Source organism: Tamandua tetradactyla, chromosome 17 (genome assembly GCF_023851605.1).
Source record: "Tamandua tetradactyla isolate mTamTet1 chromosome 17, mTamTet1.pri, whole genome shotgun sequence".
Lineage (NCBI taxonomy): Eukaryota > Metazoa > Chordata > Mammalia > Pilosa > Myrmecophagidae > Tamandua > Tamandua tetradactyla.
This window is the reverse complement of record NC_135343.1, coordinates 77399984-77418958: the sequence shown is the minus strand read 5'-3', so window position 1 is coordinate 77418958 and position 18975 is coordinate 77399984. Positions and strand designations below refer to the sequence as shown.

Here is an 18975-nt window from a genome sequence, read left to right as displayed (position 1 = left end):
TTTGCTTGATATTAGGACAAATATTTTCCATTTTAATAATTCTCTAGTTATTTTATTTTGCATTAGCAAAAATCTAACTAGCATATCATACCACTATTTCATGTATATTGCTTCTTAGAACATGAAGTAAAATAAAGAAAGCAGACCTGAAAAATATTCAGTTAGCTATAGTACAGTTGGTACTCAAGAGTACCAACTCAATATAGTATGTGAATGACTGAGGCTACAGAAAAACAAGAGCCTCAAAATCTTTGCACATTCACCATAATGTGCTGTATAACAGCAATTCTACTAGACATTGTAAATGAGTAAATAGAATTGAATGCTCAAGGAGAAAATAACTGATCCAGCAGTGGGTGCTTAAATTTTTTTTTTTGCAACTTTATCTAAATAGCACCTGTTCACAATCTGTGAATTGTGAAAATCCACAATAGTGCAAAGTATGGGAAACCAAGTATTTATTGCCAATTTCAAGATTATTTAATCTTCTTAGTGAGTCTAGATAGATGGGATGGAAGGTTAGGTCCCTAACACATCATTCACTTGGTCTCTCTTATCTACTTTGTTAATTTAATATTACTAAAAATAATATTTTCTCAAATTTAAACTTAAAGAATTATTTTATCCTAATTTCCCTTTTCTCAAATATGACTTCTGCCTCTTAATTTTAAATCCCTCACGGTCATACAAAATTTTCTGTTAACCACTTTTCCTATAAAACCTTAAAAATGGACTGGTAATTACGAACTCATTACCGCTCCGTTAAAAATTGGCTGCTAATGTTTGCTGTTTTTCTTTTTTCATATATATATAATTAAATCTATCAATATCTTATAAAAATTAAGCATTCTAGCAAAGCCCAAATGTTTGTCTATTATTACTATGCATTTAGTAAAGGATGATGTTACAGGAAAACAATAATATAAAATCCTTACCTCAGGTCTCAGAGAAGGAAGAATAACAATTTCTTGTAGTGCTTGTTTTGCCAACTCTTGCCCAGCTATATCATCAAATTTAACAGCTGTTCCACTAAGAAACAGAACCTCAGTTAGCTTCACAATAGAAATACATTTCAGTTATTAAAATATGAAGTCAATTAATTTTAAGCCTTATAAAATATAGTAATTTTACATATTAAGTAACTTAACTGTGAAACTCAAGTTATCTCAGTAAAGCAGTGGTGTTCCACATTTTTGTTAATTGAAAGCCACCATAAAAATTATGTAAATCAAAGTATTTATTCTCTATTCCACTTATAATATATTTTAGAAATAAAATTCAAAAACAAAAACTGTATTTTAAACTTCACATGACAGAACTTACTTGTCCACAATTTCATTCATTATAAGGTTAGCAAGGTTACTGTCTACATTCCTAAAATTCTTCATGTCCTTCTTTTTGCGAGGAGCAGTTGTAGGGGTAGAAGGTTTATTGGTTCTATTTACTTTTGGAGTACCCTTGAAGAACACAAAATTTTTAAGTGAAAACACAAACTAAGACTTACACTTTCATAAGTGAACTAATTTTCAAAGTTAACAAAATTAAATTTTTTAAAATATGAAAAAGGATATAAAAATCCAAAATAAACAATTTTACTTGTATTTCATTACAGAAATATATTCAGCATGAAGTTGTTTAATAAAGGATTTTATTCAGGAAGATTCGGTTACTATAAAATAAAAAAGCTCTATGATAAGATAATCATGTGATTTTAATCTTTGATAGAATAATAACAAAACTCTAGGTATATAAAATACTATAATTCATTTATAGATTTAAGTTATTAAAAGAATAACAAATTAAAAAATGAAATACACAGCATTATATGAAACAGACTGGATAAGCAAATTTAATATAAAAAGCCTAATTCATTCTTAAAAGGAGTCAAAATACAACTGCCTTTTTTTTTGGAAGGGGCGGTGCACGGTCTGGGAATTGAACCCAGATCTCCCACATGGAAGGCGAGCATTCTATCACTGAACCACCTGTGCACCTAAAAATACAACTGCTTTTTAATAGCAAATTGTTCCATGGGCTTAAAAAAAAAGTTACATTTAATTTTACAAGAACTCCTCTGTTCTCTAAAATACTATAAAGTACCTGGTACCTGTAATAAACTTAAGCACACATAACAGTTTCAAAATGTTTTATTTATGCAAGCATAGCAATTAAAGGTTACTGTCCCAGAATACCTTATGAGTTGCAGTTACAGGACCAGGCCCCTGTCTCACTCCAGAAACCATGGATAATCCACTGCAACTAGGTGCTCTGTGGTGGCCTGAGAGACCTGTGGATCCAGATTTCATAACTGTTTTTGAACGAGGCAGTGAATTACTAGTGTGTGTTAAGGGATCCTTTCGTTTTGGAACAGCTCCACTTTCTATCAAAGAAAAAGTAAAACCATCATTGACAGAAAACTGTGGCAAAATATAATAAAAAGTAGTATTAAAGACCAGTACAAATTTGCTAGTATGTCTAATAAACCAAAAAAAAAGGTAATAATATACATATACATATACTTTAATCAAAATACATATCAGGGCATTCATAGGGGTTGTCACTGGGGTGGACAGAACTGTGGTTATTCAGGTTTTTCCTTTTCCTGGTGAATGTTCTAATTTTCTTAAACATATATACCCAAGGGCTAAAAAAAATCAAAATAAGGGAACTTCAGAGTAGAGCAAGGTTGGGCCTAAGGGGGTTTTCAATACATAAATGCAAATCTCTGAATCATATGCTGACGGAACAATGGATACTGACTAACAGGGAAAGAGCAGGAAAGCATTCCAGAAAAAGGAATGATATATGCAAAAGCCACAACTGAAGGGAAACAAGATCTTCCTACAATGACGTTAAATAGAGGTTAAAGAACATTCAAAGGAAAAAAATGTCCTCGGAACCATAACTGGATAGAAATTTCCAACATCTATTAGAATGACAACAGACTTTTCATCTAAACAACAAATATCACTCCTGATGAAGTATGCTCAAAATGGTGAGGTACAGAAAATTAGATACAAAATTACCATATGACCTGGAAATTCTACTTCGTGGTATATGCCCAAAAGAAATGAAAGCAGGGACTCAGACAGATGTCTGCCACAGCATATTCACAATAACCAAAAGGTGGGAAAAAACCCAAGTGTCCATCAACAAATGACTAGATGAACAAAATGTGGTTTATACATACAATGGAATATTATTCAGCCATAAAAAGTAGTGAAGTGCTCCTACATGCAACATCAATGAACCTTGAAGACATAATGTTGAGTAAAATAAACCAGACAAAAAGGACAAATATTGCGTGATTTCTCTCTCTTTAAATATATAGGATAAGCAAATTCATGGAGACTAAAAAACAGAATAGTAGGTATAGGGATAGCAAGAGAGGATTGGGGAAGTAATGCTGAGTATGAGCTTGGTTTGAGAGTTGTCTGGAAATAGTGGTGAAAGTTAAATATCATTGCCAACAAATTTACTGTCAAATAATTGTTCACTTATAATGGTTAAAATGATTTTTATGTTATGTATATTTTACCACAATAAAAAATGAATTTTTTAAATGTTGAGATTAAAAAATTGTTAACCTATCTAGGTGAATTGTCATATAAGAATGAGGGCAATTTCAGACATTAGAAAGGCTAAAGAGACTCTATGATCTACAGACCTTCTTTAAAAGAACTACTAAAAGCATTCTATTAATTAAGCAAATTAAACACAAGAGTAAAAAGCCATAATAGGAAATTAGAAAACAAGAAAAATCATAAAACCTATGGGGGAAAAACTCAAGAAAGGAAACATCATCAGAGGACACTATTTGGCTTTGGGTAAACAATAGTAATGTTAATTATGATTTTTACATACAACTGAAAATAACACTATATATAATTATATTTTATATATAGAGAGAGAAAGAAATGAAGGGTAACTGGTTAAGTAAGAGAATTAAATCTTCATCTGAAGTCAATATCAAAAGTAGATAAGTCAGGAATAGCAATATAAATAAATACTTGAAAATATTTTAAGAAATGTGAGAGGAAATAGCAAAATAAATTATTTGAAGAGCTCGTATCTGGGGAGGTAAAGGTATGTTGGAGTTCTCTGGGATTTTTAAAATTATTTTTGCAACTGTCCTGTAAACTGGAACTTATTCCAAAATAAAAAGTAAAAAAAAAAACCAAAAAAAAACTTCTGAGGAGCCAAACTAGGGGTGAAGGTAGAGGAAGGAACAGAGAGGTAAAATGGAGAATATTATTTTTCATCATAAGCCCTTCAGTATTTATTTTTTAATCAACTTTATAGAGGTATATTTTACATAAAAAAACTTCATCCACACAAAGTATACAATTTGATGAGGTCTGTAAAGATATATTTATAACTGAAACAGTCACTAAAATCAAGATACATCAGTTTCATGTCTACTTTGCAGTGTATTCATTTTACCACCCTTGGCCCTAGGCAACCACTAATCTGCCTTCTGACAGCGAGAATATTTCACACTATTATATAATTATATTTAATTCTATTTTCTATAATTATATATAAACAGAATCATACAGTATATAATCTTTTGTGTCTGGCTTCTTCCACTCAGCATGAGTAAATGCTTTTGAGGTACCTCCAAATTGTGGCATGTGTCAGTAATTCATTCCTTCTTATTGCTGAATTTTGTTCATCCATTCACTTGATGGCATTTGGTTGTTTCCAGTTTGGGGCCACTATGAATAATGTTGCTAAGAATTATCATGTATAAGTCTTTTTGCAGACATATTATTTCCATTTTCTAAGACAAAAATCTAGGAGTAAAATGTTTATGTTGCATGGTAGGTATATTTTTAGTCTATAGTAAATTGTCAAAGTGGTTGGGTCAATTTTCATTCACCAGCAATGATGAGGGTTCCAGTTCCTTCACATCCCACCCACGGTTGGAATTTATTCTCAGTTTCTTTTAATTTTTAGCCATTCTAATGAGTATGAAGTAATGTCTTATTCTGGTTTTAATTTGCATTTTCTTAAAGAAAAAGGATATTTCCACATACTAAGGTTTTTTTTTTAATTTTGATGAGATCCAACTTACCAATTTTTCTTTTCTGATATGTCTTTTTTATGCTTTCTAAGAAATCTCTGCCTAAATAAAGCACAAAAAATTTTCTTCTATTTTTATTAGTTTTATAATTCTAGCTTTTAAATTTAAGTTTTGTGTATATTATGAGGTAAGGGTTGATGTCTACTTTTGTTGATAACAATATTCAGGTGTCCCACGACCATTTCTGAAACTTTCCCTTCTTCATTAAATTGCCTCTGCAACTTTACTGAAAAAGATCAATTGTTAACATATGTATGAATCTATCTGAGGCCACTATTCTGTTCCACTGATGTATATGCACATCCTTTTGCCAATACCACACAGTCTTGATTAGGCCGGTTTTATTTTAACACATAAAAGCAGGTCAATGTTTTGCCAAGAATTTTGTGTTTTTATAAAAATGTTTGGCTATTCCAGGTGATTTCTATATAAATTTTAGAATCACCTTATTAATTCATAACCATGCAAAAACTTGCTTAAATTTTAACTGGGATTGCACTGAATTGACGGATAAATTTGAGAATACCTATGTGCCAAGTTTGAAAGTATTATGCACGCCAGAAAAGCCATGTTTTAATCCTGACTCAATCTTGTAGGGGGAGCTATTTCTTTTAATCCTGATCTCATCTTGTAGCACGGAAACTTTTGATTAGATTATCTCCGAAGCCCAACTGTGGGTATGACCTTGTGATTAAATGGAGATGTGACTCCGCCCATTCAAGGCGAGTCTTGATTCGTTTACAGGAGTCCTTTAAAAGGGGAAAACATTTTGGAGAAATCCCAGAGCTGACAGAAAGTGAGCCACAGAAACTCCAGAGGGCACGGACACAGATGTCTGCAGATGCTTGGAGCCTAGCAAACATTGCCATGAAGTGTTAAGCAAGACAGAACCTGGAGAGAGCCAAGGGGAGCCTAGAGATGAAAGCCAGATCCAGAGAAGCAAAATGACAAACTCCCACTGGAACAGAGGCATCCCTGTTCTATTCTCAGTCTAACGGGGGAAAGTATTCAATCTTTTACCACAAAACATGATGCTAGCTGCTGATTCACTGTAGATGCCTTTATCAGGCTGAGAAAATTACCTTCTATTCCTAGACTACTGAGTTTTTATCATGAATGGATATTGCCCAGGAGCAAGGGACTAGCAGATGTCTGCCACATGACTTTCCAGCCGACAGAGGTGTTCTTAACCCATCAGCCTTCCTTGAATTAAGGTATCTTTTCCTGGATGCCTTAGTTGTAGAGGCTTAGAACTGTAAACCGCAAATATTCCATTTCTGGTATATGCATTTGGCAGCTTACAAATGAATACAACCTGCTATCCTGAAAATATTGTTTTCATGAATCCATGAACATGACATATTTCTTTTTACTTGGATTTAGATTTTCTTTAATTTATCTCAGTAACGTTTTATAGTTTTCATTGCACCAATCTTGCATGTTTGTTTTTTTCTAAAATAGTCCATGTTTTTCAATGTTATTGTAAAAGGAGTTGAATTTCTGATTACCATTTTCCAATTGTTTCTTATTAATAAATTGAAAAACTTAATTTTTGTATATTGAGATCTTGCTAAACTAACTTAGCAAGTTCTAAGAGTTTGGGGATAGATTTTTTAGGAATTTCTAGGTCCACATTCATATTGCTTAGAATGAATATATTTTTACATTTTCCATTTTAACCTATATGTTTTTCTTTTTATTGCCAAGTGCAAGAATGAATAAAGGCAGGCATCCTGTTCTATTCCCAGTGTAATGGGGGAAAGTATTCAATCTTTTACCACAAAACATATTGCTAGCTGCTGATTCACTGTAGATGCCTTTATCGGGCTGAGAAAGTTAACCTTCTATTCCTAGACTACTGAGTTTTTATCATGAATGATACTGAAATGTATTAAATAACTTTTCTGCATCTATTGAGATGTGGATTTTCTAATTTCTTCTGTTAATCTGGTTAATTACATTCATTCATTTTCAACATAGAACCAACAATACTTAGTCATGATTTATTACCCTTTTTATATATTGTTGGCTTGAATTTATTTATATTTTACTAAGGATGTTTGATCTATGCACTTGGTCTATAGTGTTCTTTTCATGGAATATCTTTGTCTGGTTTTGGTAATCAAAGTAATAGAGACTTCATAAAATGCATTAGGATGTATTCCCTCTCTCTCTATTATCTGAGAAAGTCTAAGTAAACTGGTATTATTTCCTCTTTAATGCTGTGATATAATTCACCAAGAAAATCATCTAGGCCTGGAATTTTCTTTGTGGGAAGGTTATAATAATTAAATTCCTTTATTAGTTAAATGAACTATGAAGGTTTCCTTTTTTTCTTGTATCATATTTGGTAATTTGTATCTTTCAAAGAATTTGCCCATTTCACCTAGGCTGTCAAATTATTCTCATAAAGTTGCACATGATATATCCTTGTTATCATTTTAAAGTCAGTAGGATTTGCAGCGGTGTTCTGCTTTCATTTCTGACATTGGTAATTTTTGGCCTCTAGTATTCTTTTCTTGATTCATATAGGTAGAAATTTACCATTTTCATTGATTTTTAAGAATGAGTTTTTAGTTTCATTCATTTCCTCTATTCATCTGTTTTTTTATTTCATTGATTTCTGATTTTTGGGTTTATACCTTGGGTTTATTTTGCTCTTTTTTAGCTTCCTAAAATGGGAACTGATATCACAGATTTCAGACTTTTCTTCTTTAATGGCATTAAATGCATCTATTAAAAATTTCCCTAATAAGCACTGCTTTAGCTGTATTTCATAAATTTTGATATGTTGCAGTTTCATTATCATTCCATTAAAAATACTTTCTAATTTCCTTTGCAATTTCTACTTTTGACCCATGGATTGTATAGAATTCAGCTTTCAATTTCAAGATAATTGATGCTTCCTAGATATTTTATCATTGTTGATTTTTATTATAATACTGTTTTGTAGAACAGAATTATACACTCAGAAAAAATACACTATAAAACTTTAATCTTCTGAAATTTACTGAGACTTGTTTTATGACCCAGCATACGGTCTCTCCTGTGGAACCTTCTATGTGCATTTGAAAAGAATGAAAGTTGTAAGGTATAATACCTTACAAATGTCTATTTGGTTAAAGTGGCTAACAGTGACATTCAGATCTGTTATATATACTATTCTGTCTAGTTATCAATTATTGAGAGGTGTGCTAAAACCTCCAATTATGATTTTAAATGTGTCTTTTTCCTTTTAGTTCTGCCAAATAAACTTCATATATTTTGAATCTGTTACCATACACTAATAAATTCATGACTATTTTATCTTCCAATATATTGAGCCTTCTAATGCTATGAAGTGTCCCTCTATTTAAGTTTCCAGGCTACTATGATACATATCACACAATGATTCGGATTTCTGTCCTCTGACACCAAGAGCCAATAAATTTCCATTGTTTAAGCAAACCCACTGAATAGTATTAGTAGTTTCTGCTATAATTTTCAACGCAATAATTTACTTTAATGAAATTTAAGCCCTGGCCATTTAATGCTGAAAAAGTAACCACTAAAACTAGCTGAGGAATCAAGGAAAGCAAGACATGAAGATTTACACACACACACACACACACACACACAAACACACACACAGAGTCAAAACAAAAGTAAACTAAACAGCACTGAATTCTTTTGGAGTTAAGATCCCAAAATTCATAGAAAAACAGATTTTGTTAAATAATATCATTCTAATGTTTTTCCTCATTATCTGAACTCATTTCAAATTTTTTTCTACCAGGTACTATGATAAAAGAGACACATACATATATATACCATGAAAACTGATATATACGGAGATACACATTATATATAACAAAGAAAAATAAAAACTTCTGCCTTAAAAAAATACTACTTTATGAAAGAAAAAAAATGGTACCACTATCCAGGAAAATAAGATAACACAAAACCTTAAAAAAAAATCAAAACAAAAGAACATTTTAATCATTTAGGAAAATGTCTCTTCATATTTTATAATCACAAAAATTCAGAGGTTGTAAAATGTCATGCAAATAAAGCATGTTAGAATGGCTAAGCCACATTTATTACACTCACACACTATGAAGATAGAGATAGTGTATTTTCAACATAGCCCTGTATAAACAAAAACTGATTAAATGTACCAGTATGAAATTAAATTAATATTAATCAGGTTAAATATACGACTAATTGGGTCTACTTTGCATGCAAGCTTTACATATTACATGTGAGTTAACCTAAACCCACCTGACTGGAGATGTCCATTGCGGCACGTTAAGTTAGTACTGTCATTATAGACGTCCGTTTGTGACTTGGAAAATTGTAAAACTGGTTGCAGCTTCTCTATGCAACAGAGGGGGTAAAAAGAACAAAATAAACAAAAAAGAAAAATATACACAATGGACAAATAAAATGTGCATGTGAAATAAAAAATGGATTCAAGGTAAATTTTTTTTTTTTTATGGGGGAAGTGCATGGACCAGGAATTGAACCCAGGTCTCCTGCATGGCAGGTGAAAATTCTACCACTGAACTACCCTCACAACCTCTCAAGGTCAATTTTTTACATGAAAATTTTGCATTTATATATAATTATTTTTTAAAAGCATAATTAGTAAATACTCAGACATTAAATAGCAATAGAAATGAACAAGTCAATGGCTATATTAAAAATATACCTTCTTCAGGTTTGGTAATCTGAAAGCAGCTCCATATCAGTATTATCAACAGTAAATATTTACTGAACAGTTAAATACGTCTAACTCATTGTAGGAGAAGGTATTTGAAAAGGTAAAAAGAAACCACAGTTCGGAAAGGATAACAGTACTTAAAATGGCATAGAAGGAAACTCTTGAGTTTCTAGGAAATACCATATTCGGTATACTAACATATGTCAGGCAAAAAAATAAAGAAAACAAAGAAGACAAGAATAAGCATGTTGCAGAGCTGTGTTTAGTACCCTACCATTTCATTTGTGTTTAATACACACATAAACACACATACTTATATACATTAAGATTATTTCTGAAAAGGACACAAAGAAACTGGTAATACCTGGCGCTTCTGGAAAGGGAAAACAATTGGCAGGGATATAGCATGGGATGGACACTTTTCAAAAACTTTTTGAATTTTGCTGCATGTGCCTACATTACCTATTTTAAAAATTAACCACTTAGCAGCTAGAAGAAAACAGGAAAAATCGTGGAACTGTAACCCATACCAAATTTTAAAATCTGTTCTCTAACTACTTAAATGTACTTGGAAATTTATTGTTTTTTTGTATACATGTTATATTTCACAATTAAAAAAAATTAACCAATTAAAAATTTAAAAGGAGTCTCTCAACTCTACTCTAACTTCAAGAAACAAAAACAAAACAACATAAAACCCTTCCAAGATCTGGGTTTCTAGGTCTAGCACTTGAAGCCCAAGAAGTTAACAGCTTGATCTTCCTCACCACTCTATACCCCTGCTGCACTGTCTTCCCCTATACAAGAATGCCAGTTGACATATACCCTGCTCTACCTCTTATTATGGATATGACCTTGCTCTAGTCTCAGTTTTCTGAAGATCCCAAGGATTTATTAAAATAATGCATATAAAGTAGTTATTCATTCATAAAAGGGTCTCAATTTTTTACCTTTTTTTTGTTCAAATCCTTCAAGTCATCCTAATTCCTTTCTGCTGAACTAATAAGTCAATGAACACGTGCAAAAACACTGCACATATATACAAACTTTCTTAAACTTCCATTACTAAAGTCAGACAAACAGGCACCATGCTTGGTTTATGGTACAACCACTATTCCTTTGGGACAGGTTAAATAGCAGCTATTCTTTATGCACAAAGCACAAAGTACTACAGAGCTTTTATATCCTAGAACTGGCTGATAGAATACACCTTGGAGCTGACTTTCTTTTTGTTAGCTAACAGGTAGGTCATCTGATTTTCCTCAGTGATAATACTCTTCAAATCACCATACTGAGACAGAAGCCACTTGTGTTGGCAAAAGAGATCAATAAGAACAAACACTAATTTGCAACTGTGGTCTTTATCCAGAAACTCTCTTGTCAATGAAATGTAACAAAATTTGCAAAAGTATTCATTAACGCTTTTAATAAAAATAAACAAATCCCTAATTTTGATAAAAACAACTATGGATAAAAAGCTATATAGAACTTGTTTTCAGTTGTGTAGGGTTCAGATTTATATGTATGGAAACATGCACCCACACAATACAATGAAAAAAAATCATAATATATTGCTAACATGAATTTACCCCAATTCATTTTTGTAAAGAAAGTAAACTTAAGACTAATTCTTTCTTTAAAGATGACTAAAGGTTATATAGATTAATCAATGATTCAAATTAAAAGTCACCTTACTCCTTGACTCTCTCACATCTACCTGCTACATGGTTCCCTGAGTTATTACATAATTCTTCTGTTTAAAGACTAATTGGGCTTACTTCACATGCAAGCTTTATATAGTACATGCTTCTTTAGTGGCTTCCCCATTACCACAGATCAGTGCACAAGGTCCTTTCTATGACAAACAAAACCTTCCATGATCTACCTACAACTCTTATGCTTGAGTGACCAAAAGTTCATATATCTCTACCAGCATCCTTCCCTAATCACCATGTTGTTTCTTGCCTAAGTTTTTGTTCATGCTGCCACTTCTTCCTGAAATGTCTTTCCTCCCAAGCACTCTTAAATAATGTTTATCTTTAATCCTGACCTAAGGTTTCACTTTTTCCAGGAAGCTTTCTCAGACACCTATCCTACTCCTACAAAATATTTGCAAAACTTCATCCTGCCTGCCCCACTATATTGTGCAATCCTTAAGAGAGAAACATTTTATCCTATCTATCAGTAAATCTCCTCAACCTTTCTCAGAAGTGAACCACTTGTTACCATTTCTGCTACTACCCTGGTCCTCCCTCACTTTTCTCCTAGATTACTGCAGTGGTGTCCTAATTAGCCTTCCTTTTAGTACAACATAGAAGTCAGAATGATTCTTTTAAAATTAAGTCACTTTATGTGATTCCTTTGATTGAAAAACACCCACACCTGCTCCTCATTTCACAGGTGATGAAAGCTCAAGTCTTCAGGTTGGCCTATTGCATATTAGGATGCCCGCTTCACTCTTACCCATTACTACTAACCTGACCTCTTCTTTACTATACTCCCTTTGTTCACATTGCTGGGGCATGCTAGCCTCTTTATTGCTTCTCACACATATCAGGTACATATTCTTGGGGCTTTGCACCAGGCTTTTTCTTCTATCTGGAACATTCTTCCAGATACTTCATGGCTAACTCATGTCAACTTCTCAAAGAGACATACCTGACCATCGTATTAAAACTAAAACCCAAACCACCTCCTATCCATTCCTAATCCCCTTTACTGTAGTTTGCTTTTACTTTTTCCATAAATTCATTACCTTCCAAATATCTGTTTGGCTTATTTATTTATTTTGTTCATTGTCTACTGTCTCTCTTCCCCTTGCTGGAATATTAACTCCAAAAGGAGGGATCCTTGTTTATATTCCAAGTGCCTAGAACAGTGCAAGCATGTTAGTCAATAGATTTTTCCTCAGTGAATAAACTGAATTTATATCCCTTGGCCCCATATCTAACACAAAGTAGAGATTTAATAAATGGATGCCGAATGAAGGTAGATTAAAAAAAAACTGCATGTGGGAACACTGAGATGCCATGCGAAAATTATCTTTTTATCTATAGCAGGTCTTCTGGTTAAGCTTTGTTCTAAGATTCACTGTAAATACACTGAAGATAAAATTTTTATATCAACTCTTCCCATCTTTATTAGAGAGATCACATCCTCTCAAACAAGTCTAGATGGGCAACACCTAGGTTCAACTTTACCGTTTTCTATCCTAATTATATACCTATCTAGCATCCCACCTCTTAAACACTCTCTTTCTTAACCAGCATACAATACACAAAATGTTTTATTATATATTGTGCACAGATCTTTTTTACTATAATTGGCAAGATGTTTCCAATGTTTTATCATACCAAATTTCAAGTAAAAGATAAAAAAACAACCCTTAACTGCCAAAAGATGGAAGCAACCCAAGGGTCCATCAACTGATGAATGAATAAACAAAATGTGGTATATACATATGATGGAATATTATTCAGCTGTAAGAAGGAATGAAGTCCTGATACATGCAACAATATGGATGAAAATTGAGGACATTATGTTAAGTGAAATGAGCCAGACACAAAAGGATAAATATTGTATGATCTCACTGATAGGAACTAAATATAACAAGCAAACTCATGGAGCTAGAATTTGGAATATAGGTTATCAGGGAACAGAATGAGGGTAGAGAATGGGGAGCTCAGGCTTAATTTGTACAGCATTTTTAATTAGGTTGACTGTAAATGTTTGGAAATGAATAGAGATGATGATAGCACATTATTGAGTGTGATTAACAGTGTTGAATTATGTCTGTGAATGCAGCTGAAAGGGGAAGTTTAGGGTCATATATGTCACTAAAAGGAAAGCTAGAAGACAAAACACGGGACTGTATAACAATGAACTCTGCTGTGGATGATGACCAGTTAATACTACAAATACAAGAATATTCTTTCATGAACTACAACAAATGTATGACAATAGTAAAAAAAGTTAATAAGGTATATATGTGAAAAATACACCTAATGCAAACTATGGACTATAGTTACCAGTAATATTTTAATAGTCTTTCATTAATTGTAACAAAGGTACCATATCAATGCTAAGTGTCAATAATAGGGGAGTATAACTGGTTTTTCTTTTTGGCGTAATGGAAATATTCTAAAATTGATTGTGATGATGAACATACAACTCTGTGATTATACTAAGAGCCACTGATTATAAACTTTGGATAGACTGTATAGTGTGTGAATATATCTCAATAAAATTGCTTTAAAAGGAAAAACAACTATTTTTTTAACCTTTATTTTTAAGCAAATTAAAAAAAAAAAGAAAAGACAACAGGAGTCAGACTGAAGGGGCTTCTTCTGGTCAAATGAGACAGTTTAAGTGTCAAAATATATTAACAATATTTACACAATAAAGTAAGAATTTGAGTCCATGTTGATACACAACATGGGGAGAAAGGAATGCTCTCCCTTACAATGAAAAACAACCAATAAATTAGAAGGAATAAGAAAATTAGAAAAATCACCAATTTGTAACTATCTTAGCAATCACTGGCTTAGTCAAGAAGCCTCAATGAATCCTTAAAAATAAAGTGTTTCGGCAATAAAAGTTTGATGAGGAACAGGATATTCACAGAGTCAAGAAAATCTCCCTACAAATTACTTATTATTACTAAGGGAAGATAGTAACTTTAAAATGATTAACCTGACAAGAATAACCTAGCAAGAATATTCTTAATCAAGTCATAAAAGTTGATTTCACCAATACAGAACAAAACTCCCACTGTGTCCCTCGAAGGACATAACATCACTTCTTGGGTGTTCCTGCCTTATATGTACAACCTGAATTTAAACATTAGGACACATCAGACAAACCCAAATAGTAGACCATTCTACAAAATAACATGTGTCAAGATCATGAAAGAAAAAAAGGATGAGGAACTATTTCAAATTAAAGATTTAAGAGACATGATAACTAATAGCAACATATGATCCTTGACTGGGCTCTGGGTTAAAAAGAAAAAAGTTATTATGAAAACTGGCAAACTATGAACTGTGGAGTAGTTGTTGTATTACTGTATCAATGTAGTGCAGCAATGTTACATTTGCTAATTATGATAAATTTACTGTGGTTATCTAAGAGAATGCTCTTAAGGAAATAGAGACTGAAATATTTACAAATAATGTGGCATGATAATAGTTAAACCTCAAAAAAACCAAAACCCAACAATCTCAGCTCTTATTCAATTTGAAACATTTTGCAAAATGTTTTTCTATAATCAAATTTATTCTGTATCATACAATTAAATATTGTATCAAAGGTTGTGGGTAATAATTATTAATAATTCTGAACGATATTTTCTGTTGTTTTTTTTTTTAAACCTATAAGCTTTCCAGTATCTGTATCAAGTATCAAATGGTATGACAGTTTTTTTATCACTGTCTTTGGTCCACCCACTCCTGGACTTTATGAGTTCAAAAGACAGAAATATGTGATTCAAATAATTAAACTGTGAAAAAAAAAGTTATTAAATTTTAAGACAATTAGATATTTGCACACTGATCATTTTTTGGCCATTTTATTTAAATGTTAAAAAGAATAACTGGTTATTTTTTAGGGGTGATTATGGTATTTTGTTGATTTTAATCTTAAAGACTCCTTATCTTTTAGAGATAAATGAAATATTTACAAAAGAAGTAAAAAGAAATTACAAATTTGCTTCAAAATAATATGGGGGTGGGATAGTGGGTAGAGGTATATAGATTGGGGTTGGCCAACTTTTTCTATATAGGACCAGATAGTAAATATCTTAGGCTTTGAGGCCTGTATGGTCTCTGTAGCAAGTACTCAATGCTGCCATTACAGCATGAAAGAAATGAGTGTGGCTTTAAACTAATAAAACTTTTATTGACTTTTATAAAACCATGTGGTAAGCTGAGTGTGGCCCACAGGCCACAGTTGGTCGACCCTTGGAATAGAGAAAACAAGACTAACCATGAGTTGAAAATTATTAAAGCTGGGAGATGGGTAAAAGGAGTTCTTTATACTTTTCTGCATACTTTTGTATAAGTTTATATAACAATTTTTAAAAATTTTTAAAAGCTTTTTGATCTATTCCCATCTAAAAGTAGTGTCCCTGAAAACACATTTCAATTATATCTCATATCCAATTATACAATACATTAATTGATACCTAGAAGCTGTAAACGGTCCTTGGCCATAACCAAATTAGTCATCATTTTAGCTTGAAGGCGTCTAGCCCTTTCACACTGTTCACCTGAAAAGAAAAAAAAAGTAAATTGTGGCTTTGTTTTTTTTCAAATTTTAAATCTCTGATATGGGATAGATTTTACAATCAGTGCCAACGTAAAAATGCTATCAGACAGGCTGTAGTCTTAACACAGTGTGTCAGTTTTTGTGCATTTACAAGTTTGCTCATAGACATTAATACTGCTGATATTTCTATGTCTAAATAAGGCTAAGATAGCTTATTTGATAAGATTAAAAATCAAATTCTAAGTGATAAACAGTTTAATTGATATTTTTTCTTTTAGTGGCACAAAGGCATTTTTGATTCAGTGAAACACTGTTTTTATAAACAATTCAATTTCTTATAATTCTTCTCCCTGTACCTGGCAAACCACAAATATATTTTGCATAAAATCATGCTCATAAGCTCATAATGGTCTCAAAGGCCTAATTTCCCATATTTCTTTGTTCTTTCTGGTCTCTTTTATACAGGAAACCAACAGCTAGAGAACTAGACAAAATAAAGAGGAGAGAGAACAAAAGCAGGGTAAATATTGGACACGTTTTAATTATCGGAGATTAGCTGATATAAGTAGTAAAGTTAATGAGTTAGACAACCAACATACATCCACTGGATGGATTGATCCGTTTTAAGATTCTTAGCCTAAATACTGCAATTTTTGGTTATGAATATATTTTAGCTATGCTAACTGAAGCATTTATTTAATAGTGGTATTCAACTACAAAACAATATTCAGAACATAGTACTTAACAATTCAGGCTCTGAAGTCAGACTGCCTAGGTTCAAATTCTGACTCTGCCACTTGATAGCTATGAGAATTTAGGTAAATTATCTAATCTCTGTATTTTAGGTTCTTCTAACTGAAAAAATAAAGATAACAGCAGCAATAGAGTACGGGGTTGTGGTAAAAATTTAGTGAGATAAGAGCACTTACGAGGACACTTGAGCACACAGTAGGAGTGCAATAAATATCAGTTATATATTTCAGGCAACATTAGGCGCTACATTTTAATCTGAGGTGATGGAAAATAAATAGGTGAAATGACTGCTTTGGTTTGAAAAAGTCAAGTGTGAATCAAATTTAGTCATTTATAGCTCATGTGCCAGCATGTAGTCTAAATACTGTCCACAAGTACATAGGGAGGGTTGTGGATTGTCCACTCCTTCCCTGCCATTGCAACCATGAGGAAAGGACTAAGTTTCAAAAATACGGCTAAAACATATAACTGATCACCAAGGAAAATGCAAATAATGTACTGGTTACTACGTGACTGCTACAGGTCATCAAGTTTGAGCATATTTGAATATAACTTCATTTTCAGCATAGGTAATTAAAGCATTAACTATAAATATCTTAAACATTAAAAATGTTTAAATACCTTTATTAAAATAAATGGATCTCAAATCATAGCAATCATATAAATATAATTATGGATGGTTATTAAACAAATGTAAATATAACCGTACCTTGTCCTGTAACTATGACTGCTATTCCTTTCTCTAGTTCTTCAATACCTTTTTTGTACCATTCCACAGCTTGCTCCTTTCTTCCTGCTTTAAAACAGAATTATTTATAAATATCACATTTCCTAAGGCATGCTACTGACAAATGATACATGAAAAACAGGGTTGGGATCAAGTGAAACATTACAGTAAGGTATCATTTCTTAGAGACTTTTATCATCTTAATGTGTACTGTGAATCTCCAAAAGGAGGAATTTATAATGTTTCTCCAAATTTTCTAATCATCGGAATGTTGCACTAGGGAAGTAAATTTTATTTAGAGGGGATTTATTTTAAATAATTAATTCTGAAAATCCATATTATTTGAAAATATAAACATGATTTCAATAAGAGAGAGAAGAATCACTAATAATATTATATAATTAATCTAGTTATATTCAAATCTTATATAGTATACTCATTGCTGGATACCTCTTTTCTTGAGCACTTTTCTATTTAACAGATAATGACTTAATGAGAACTGACGTGATTTCATCAGAACCAAATAAATGATTTACAACAATAGTTACTGATCCAAGTTAAGTTAAAAAAAATGAAAAATTCATTATAATCAACAATACATAGAATAGCTTTTTATAGGGGTAAAAATTATATGCAAATCTCATTGTTTTTGAAAATTAATTTCTTAGTTCTTAGAATCTTCAAAGTTTCTAAGAACTTTGGTTCTTACAGGGATATAGAAAAGTGGTTATTATAGGGATATAGAAAAGCAAAGGTAGAAATTGCTGTTTAGAACTCTATTTTTCTTTGTTTCCAACTCACTTAATCATGCAAAAATTCCTATTTCATTTTTAAAAACTATATGCTAATTCAAAAATCATTAAAATACTATGGGTCTCTTGATAACACAGACTGTCTTGTTATAAATATAACCACACTACCCACAGCAACTGAGAAATCCTGTCCCCTAGGACTATGTACTATTACTTTCTTCAATTTCACATGATGAAAACTATCACTGAACTAGGTTCAGCCCCTTGGAAAAGGCAATTTCTTTTTTATTACAGTATCATTAGTATTTTACAGAGTGCCTGATAGATAAGTATTTGATAACGGCAGAAAGAAATTAAGAATTCTGTTGTAAATCAACTCAAGTTATTTTGATGCTCTTTCCTGTTTTCTATAAAGAAAATAAATATCTACAGGTATATTTAAAAAATTGTTACTGTAGCTCCATTACACAACCTAAAATGTATGTTTTTTTAACTTGGGGGAAAAAAAGGAAAATTACAGAGAATAAAATAATAGCAATTATTTTCTGAATGGCAAGAACGCTGATAATAATGTCCCATTTGCTTAAAAATTTTAAAAACAAAGTTCAACCCAATGAAGTTCCTGTTGTGCCTTTGTGCCCCCTCTCTTCTGGGAAACCACTCATGTATGTATACTTATGGCCCTTTTTTT

At 32.0% G+C, this 18975-nt stretch overlaps 1 protein-coding gene across 7 annotated transcripts in view; it reads right to left on the bottom strand.

The window, feature by feature from the left end:
• SPAST (spastin) overlaps window positions 1-18975 on the bottom strand; it is a 99433-nt gene that overhangs the window by 60510 nt on the left and 19948 nt on the right. For 4 of the 7 annotated variants that reach the window (XM_077135000.1, XM_077135003.1, XM_077135004.1 and 1 more), the window contains exons 2-6: window positions 17515-17601; window positions 15970-16053; window positions 2193-2380; window positions 1324-1457; window positions 936-1029 (exon numbers count right to left, since the gene is read on the bottom strand). In XM_077135000.1, the coding sequence (XP_076991115.1) occupies window positions 936-1029; window positions 1324-1457; window positions 2193-2380; window positions 15970-16053; window positions 17515-17601 (587 nt within the window). Of the gene's footprint in view, window positions 1-935; window positions 1030-1323; window positions 1458-2192; window positions 2381-9346; window positions 9443-15969; window positions 16054-17514; window positions 17602-18975 lie in introns of all 7 variants that reach the window. The other 3 variants (XM_077134999.1, XM_077134998.1, XM_077135002.1) reach the window with 3 other exon arrangements.